The 6,740-nt window shown below is 62.2% G+C and overlaps 2 protein-coding genes across 5 annotated transcripts in view; one reads left to right on the forward strand and one right to left on the reverse strand.

The window, feature by feature from the left end:
- CCND3 (cyclin D3) overlaps nucleotides 1-2,116 on the forward strand; it is a 46,966-nt gene extending 44,850 nt beyond the window's left edge. For all 4 annotated transcript variants that reach the window (XM_075776253.1, XM_075776255.1, XM_075776252.1 and 1 more), the window contains one exon: nucleotides 313-2,116. In XM_075776253.1, coding sequence (XP_075632368.1) covers nucleotides 313-474 — 162 coding nt within the window. In that variant the 3' untranslated portion in view covers nucleotides 475-2,116. The remainder of the gene's footprint in view (nucleotides 1-312) is intronic.
- Nucleotides 2,117-3,595: 1,479 nt separating this feature from the next.
- Nucleotides 3,596-6,700, reverse strand: BYSL (bystin like). The gene is made up of 7 exons (XM_075775853.1): nucleotides 6,280-6,700; nucleotides 6,034-6,196; nucleotides 5,802-5,940; nucleotides 5,335-5,468; nucleotides 5,035-5,195; nucleotides 4,402-4,504; nucleotides 3,596-4,201 (listed from the first exon to the last, which is right to left on the reverse strand). Exons 1-7 carry the CDS (start codon nucleotides 6,563-6,565, stop codon nucleotides 3,853-3,855), a joined length of 1,335 nt encoding a protein of 444 aa, XP_075631968.1. The 5' UTR covers nucleotides 6,566-6,700; the 3' UTR covers nucleotides 3,596-3,852.
- Nucleotides 6,701-6,740: the final 40 nt, after the last annotated feature.

Raw genomic sequence — 6,740 nt, forward strand, 5'->3', positions numbered from 1 at the left:
TGACTGCCGCGATGCTGAGATCACACGCTGCATCCAGGCACGAGCTCCAACGGGCACGATGTCCGTTCCTCAACAACATGGTCGAGCGAGGAGGTGGGGAGAAGACAACCAGAGCGTGGGGCTTCTCCTGGGGATGGGCCTAAAGCAGAGAGCTGGAGATCTCCCTTGTCGGAGAAAGGCTGCTTTGTCTTGTGTGTTTAGATGCTCCAGGGGCCAGAGATGGAGCCCAGCAGCTGCTCAGAGCTATTTATAAGGCTCCCACCTCTGAGCAGCCGAGAACTGAGGCCTCTTGTCTTGCTCCCTCTCCCGCAGGACTGCCTGAAAGCCTGTCAGGAGCAGATTGAGGCAGCCTTAGCCGAGAGCCTGAAACAGGTGTCCCAAAGCCAAAAGGAATACAGCGCTGCCAAGACTGCTGCTTACTCGGCCAGCCAGCCCACCAGCACGCCGACAGACGTCACGGACGTCAACCTGTGACCAGCCTCCCCTTCCCGAGAGCCACCCAGCCCCGCTGCAGTCGGACCTCACCCTGGACGCCGACAGGTCGCTGCATTCCCCCCCCCCGCCCCCCATCCCATCCGTCAGGCCCCTCCATCAGATGCCCGCTGAGGATTTGTTCCGCTCGCTGGGAGCTCGTCCGTCGGAGCGGGCAGCCAGAGCTCGCTGCTGCAGGTGGCCGGGGTGAAGCGACCGTTTTCATGCTGGCAGGACACAAGAATAGCTGGGGAGGGGGAGCAGGACGAAATGAAGTTGTAAAATGTTTCTCAGTTTGTGTTCCTCATAGCCCAGCTGGCCGCTGTTCACCATCTCCTTGGGGGTGTTCACCATCTCCTTGGGGGTGTTCACCAAGACGACTTCCAGCCCTGCGTGGGCCATCGGTGGTGGACAGTGACCCTCTCGCTCTGGCCTACATGACCAAAATCCTTATAGCCCCCCCCACCTCCCTCCCCGGGTGGGGGTGCTACGGGCCCACGCGCCTCACAAGAGCATCGGGGAGGAGGGAGCCTTCGGTCCCAATTGCTTCGTGCCAGATTGCTGCGGCTCCTGGGGGGCGACGTGGCTGCTTCTGCTTGGAGGAACCCGTGTGGCTTGTTCCTTGTTGCCGTTGGATTTGGGATTTGCGGGTTTTCGGCTTGCTTGGGGGACGTGCTCCCCATCCGCGTGGACAGCAGGAGAGAAGCCCTTGCCTCAGGGAGCTGCCTCCAGCCTGCGGTTGGGCGCAATCCCCTTGGCTTTCCGCTGCTCCACTGAGGCTGCTTAATTTATTAATCGCTGGGAAACGAGGAGGGAGGAAGACTTTGCAGTTCCTTGGCCTGGATGCCGGTCGCTTCTCCGTCCGAATGAGTGCCTTCACCCTTCTTCCCCTTCCCTAGCTCCATGGGCAATGGGAGACTCTCACCTGGAAGCTGGTTGGTTTTTTAGGTAGCTTAGACATCAGCCTAGGTTTTAAGAAATACATTTGAATGTGCTGCTATAGTCTGAAACGCATTTTTGCTCCTCCAAGGCAGGGATCTCGGAGCGCGTTCAGGACGGGGCTGTGTTGCATATATGGGTCCGACTTGTCTCCTTATAGGGTGGAAAACTTGCTGCGCACTTGAGTTGAAAAGCAATTGCATTTTTGTATTGTTGTTGATTCTTTTAGTTTTTATAAAAAGTGTTTTTAAAAAAAAAATAATGCTGCTTTTTAAAGAGAAAAACCATCAAATAGTAGAATTGTATTAACCAGAAGCCACAGCGATTCTGCAGGGAGGGGAGGCAGACTGCTGCTGCTTGGTCACCTCTGGACACGTGGATCGGTGGCGGCTGTTCTCCTGTGAGGGACGTGGAAAAGGAGGTAGAAATCTTATTTTGGATGCTACTAGAAACAAAAGTCTTACCGGGTGGAAAAAGATGGGGCTGCTGTTCCTTCACTAGCCTGATCTGTCAAGAAGAGCTATCTGCCACTGACTCCTGCTAGCAGGGGGGGCTGGGGGTGCACAGGGCCTGTCTGTACAAAATTTTTTTTTATATATAAATGAGTTTTAATTTAAGAGTAAACTGGTTTGATGTTCACAGGCAAGAGTCCCACTGCTGGGAGAATCAGGATCGTATAATGTTGCAATAAAGTATTTTAAACAAGTCTGAAGGCCTCCAGGGTTCCCCTTTGCAGTCCGCCCTGCGCTGTCCTTCCCTCACAGAGCTCCTGCCTCTGCCCCAAATCCCTCTGGGGTGGGACCCCAGCAGCTGGGGGATCCCCTCGGGCTGCTCTGGAGGCTCCAGCCCTGTGTTTCCTGGGCACGCAAGAGCAGGATGAAGCGGGGAGCGGGCAGGCAGGACACCACCGGCCACCTCCAAAACCACTGAGAGGTGGAGGGGAGATGCTGCAGCGGCCGAGGGCTGCGATGCGCTCCCCGAGGGCCTGGGGCAGCTCAGGGTTGGCGGTGGATGAATGTGGAAGCGAACACTTTCCTGCAGGCAAGGAGCCTGCCTGCAGAGCAGCTGCTGGAGAGGAGACAGCGACTTCACGCCCCCGGCAGCTTTGAAGCTTCCCTCTTGCCGATCGGCGCTGCAGCAGCTCAGGCGAGAGCATGCTGGATGCGCTGTGTGAGCCCGGGCTATCGCTTGTGCTCATCAGCTTCTGGCTTCTTTGAAGAAAGGAGATAAAAAATCAGGAAGCCAAGGAAAAGGTGCTGTGGTGTGCAACCAGTCTGGGTGGCCGGGCTTTGCAAGCTGCTCCACTTCATGTGGCTCCTGCTGCTGTCACAGGAGAAGGTGTGAACTCGTAGGGAAGCAGACAGGAGGCAGATGTGCTGCTGCCGCAGGAAGTTGCGAGGCTTTTCTCCACGGGCTGCACCAGCGGGACGGCGTGCTGGTTGCAGGGGCACGGCCAGGTACAACGCCCAAACCTCGCAGCACCACGTCGGCAATTCCCCGGGGTAAGCGCGGCGCCTCGTGGGACGCAGGGGGGGAAAAGCCCCCGCTGGGTTTTCCAGCAGAGGTGGCACGTGTGCGTGGGCAGGCTGCCGCGAGCAGGCCAGGCACGCGGCCTCGATGGCCAGCTGAGGACCACGGCCCCGCAGCTTCCCCAGCCTGTCTGAGCGGAGGGGTACCCAGGGGGCAGCCAGGGAAGTGAGTGTTTTGGGAAAATCCCTGGGGAAGGGAGTGGCACACCTTTTGGGGGCAGGGGGGTGGTGGGAGCAGTACCAGGCAGGCAGGCTGCTGGCACTGTGGTGCTACTCCTGCCCTCGCCTCTGCCCACGGCCGCGCACACGCTCCCTGTGCCATCCCAGCTCGGGCCCAAGGAGGTGATGGTGAGAACCCAGCCCTAGGGAGACCCCCCAAGCACCACCAGGAGGGTTTCTTTTCCCTGAGAGTGGTTTGGGGCTCTGGGGGTCCCACGCCTGTCCCCTCTTTGCCCAACCACGCAGGGGCCGCTCTGGGCACAGGAGGGAAGAGGAGGTGCACAGGGCTCCCCTGCTCCCTTCGCACCGGCAGCGCAGACTCGATCGGCAGCTCTGCGAGAACCCCGGGGCTGGTGGCTTTGCTCTGCCACCTGCTGGGGACAGGACAAGGTGCTGGGGGGACACGGGGCAAGGACGCGACCACAGAGAGGTGTGGCTGTGGGGCAAAGCCTGACCGACAGGCACGGCTCGGGTTTTATTTTCCAGTACAGGAATAGGCCAAAGCCTCCCGGGTGGGACAGGGGCTGCCCTGCCCCGTGACAAGCAGCGCAGGGAGCACGGCCCAGCTCTACGGGCACAGCCTGTCCCCAGCACCCGCTGCAGCAGCAGGACCCCGGGCTGGATTCCCCGCACGCCTCCCCACAGCTTCGCTCACGCACCGGGCTCCCAACTGCATCCAGCAGCTTTTCCCTGCTCACTCCATGGCCACGGGCTGCTGCCCCTCCACATCCCGCGTCTTGGAGTTCACCAGCTCTCTCCGGATCTCCTGCGAGATCTGCGGATGGCTGTGGAACTTGAGTAGCTCGAGCAAAGCCTCCTTCTGCTCCGAGGAGAGGTCCTCCTTGTAGCGCTGGGCAAAGGCCAGGAAGCTCTGGTGCCACAGCACGGGCAGCACCCGCTGGTCCGTGCGGAAGGCCAGGAAGTGGAAGACGAGGGCATCCACCACGCGGAAGGGCAGGGCGTACTTCTTGTCGATGAGCAGCCGTAGGAAAATGCTGTTGGCGCCGCTGTACTGCATCTCAGCGATCTTCAGCATGGCCGCGCTGCAGGATGGAGGGAGCACCGAGGTGAGGGCAGGACAGGCAGGAGCCATGGGGTACCAGGTACAAGGATGACAAACCCGGCGCTGAGTCTTGAATCTCTCAGCCCCCCCAGGTCCGAGGTGCCGAGGGACAGAGCCGAGGCGTTGCACTGGTGTCCCTAAGGGAGAACCTCTCCACCCCACGGCCTCCCAGCGCCTTACCTGGAGTGGAGCACGGGGATGGAGCACTTGGTGAGGATGCTGCCGATGATGATGGCCTCCCGCAGCGTGCAGGTCCCTGACTCGCACAGGGGGATGAGGATCCCTGTGGAGGGGGAAGAGTCTCAACCGCGGCAGGCAGAGCTGCGGGACGCGGGGCTCAGCCCCTTCTCCTATCCCAGGACACATCTGACCCCAGGAAATAACAGCTCCCCCAGCAGCTGTTACAGGGGTCACAGCACCTCCCTGCCACGCAAGTAGCCCCAAACACCCTCAGGTTGCCAGACGAAACTGAGATCAGACCCGAGACAGTTCGTAACCTGCCATCAGTCTCCAAAAGAACCCAAATACCTGCCAGCACTCGCTGGCAGCACCTGCCAAAGCCTACGGAGCTCATCGCCCTTCCGCCCTGAACGCTACAAACGGGCCCTGGGGCTCTGGAAGCCGCCTCGTCCAGCGAGGGGACTCCCTGCGTCTCTTTTGCATCTCTCCCTCCTCCCTGAGCCCCCAGGGCCGCGCCACACGGGACAGTGTGCTGTCACACTGGGCAGCGGCGTGCAACACGTGCCCCTGCAGAGCTTCCCAGATGGCGAGAGGGTGCCAGGTAGGAACGGCAGCCCTGCAGGGAGGCCCTACCTTTGAACCAGGCTGCTGGCTTGAACAGAGCCTTCTTCAAAGCCATGTAGAGGTGAAAATTGAGGCGCTTATACTCGCTGATATCATCCCTGACCCGTGGCAGCAGCACCAGGTTGTAGAACCGCTGGGCCATCCTCTCTTTCAGGTTAGATGAAAATATCCTGGGAAAGCAAAGCACAAAGTGAGGTGTGGAGAAAGGAGGCCAAGCGGGGCACAGGTTGGTATTTTGTAAATCTGCTTCCAGTTATAGAAAGAAAAAGCAAGAAATCCCACGTCAGCAGCTCCCAGAGATGATCTCACCTGGTGGCTTGGTACATGGCTGCTGCTGTCCATGTCTCCGGCTCTGTGATGTAGAGGATCTGCTCCCAGTTGGACAAGGCAGGAATGATTTTAAATGCCTTGGGGAGTTTCCCGCTCCTGTATTTGGACAGCACCTTAAAAGACATGGATACAGGCCAGGCCCTGACACGTGCGCACTGACGGCAGCGCTGCGGGACTTGTCTTGTGACCGTGAGAAAGTCGTCCCCTCCCTTAGCATCTCTGGTGAGAAAGGACCATCCCAGGTCCTCAGAAAGGACGGTCCCAGGCTCATCGCGAGCACAGCGCTCAGGAGATCGTCGCTCAGACCCTCTCTGGGCCCTTCAGCGACCGATACGGTTAATCCACAGAAGCGCCTGTGCGGAGGGAGGAAGGGGAGAGCGGGCACAGGGGCTGTGGGGCTCAGCGTGGCGTTCGCTGGGCCTGGGGCAGAGCTGCTTTGGCCTCACCTCTCTGACGCCCCTGTAGACCTCCAGGACGCGGGGATCGAGCTGGGGCATGGGGCAGCCCGAGATCTCCGACAGCGCCGTCTCCACCTCGGTCTGCTTCTCCGTGATCTTCTCCATGATGATGTCCGCCAGCGTGCGCCTGGGGCCAGCGCAGGAGGGGCCGGCTCAGGGGCCGTGCGGGCAAGCGCCAACCTCTGCCCTGTGCCGGCCCCTTCTCCTGCCGCGTCCTCACCTCAGCGGCGGGTTCTTGTTCATGAACATCTCGATGGCCTTCTCGTCCTCGGGGTCCACCGCCACCTCCCCGCAGCACTCCCCGCTCCGGCCCGCCGCCGCCTCGAGCGAAGGCCACTCCTCATCGTCCTCCGAGTCCGAGCCGGGGCCGCGCACCGCCGGGCCTGCGGGGGAGCGGCGCTGGCTGAGCCCGGGGCCTCGCACCCTCGACGCCCGGGGGCGGGCCGGGGGCGAACCGGGGGCTCACCCAGCGCCGTGCTGCGCTGCTTGGGGGCGGCGGGCGCGCCGGGGCCGTGCTCGGCCTCCAGCTCCTCCTGCTGCCGCCGTGCCTGCTCCAGGATGCGCCGGGACAGCCGCGCGTCCACATAGCCCTCCTCCCCGCCGCCGCCGCCGCCCTCCTCCTCCTCCTCGGCCTGGCCGCCGCGCCGCTTCCCCCGCGCCGTGGGCCGCGGGGCCGCCTCCCGCAGGATCTGCTCGGCCAGCGGCAACATGGGGCCGGGGCCGGAGCCCCGCGCCCGCCGGGCCTTGGGCATGGCGGTGGGGCCTGCGGGACGCTGCCGGCCGGGGGGGGGGGGTGTGTGTGTGGGCCGGCCCGGGCCTGCGCTGCTGCTGCCGCCACCGACCGCTCCACCACCGGCCGCGCGTGCGCTCTGACCCCTCCCCTTCCGGCGGCGCCCCGCCCCTTCCGGCGGCACAGCGACTCCGCCC

The sequence above is a fragment of the Balearica regulorum genome, chromosome 25 (genome assembly GCF_011004875.1).
Source record: "Balearica regulorum gibbericeps isolate bBalReg1 chromosome 25, bBalReg1.pri, whole genome shotgun sequence".
NCBI classification, from domain to species: Eukaryota; Metazoa; Chordata; class Aves; order Gruiformes; family Gruidae; genus Balearica; species Balearica regulorum.

What these genes read in the sequence shown, in the direction of transcription:
- BYSL (XM_075775853.1), bottom strand. Translation starts at nt 6,565, where the DNA reads ATGCCCAAGGCCCGGCGGGCGCGGGGCTCCGGCCCCGGCCCCATGTTG. An exon ending in TCTACAGGGGCGTCAGAGAG is followed by an intron (nt 5,469 to 5,801) that starts GTGAGGCCAAAG and finishes ATGTCTTTTAAG; the next exon opens with GTGCTGTCCAAATACAGGAG. An exon ending in GCCAGCAGCCTGGTTCAAAG is followed by an intron (nt 4,505 to 5,034) that starts GTAGGGCCTCCC and finishes CCCCCTCCACAG; the next exon opens with GGATCCTCATCCCCCTGTGC.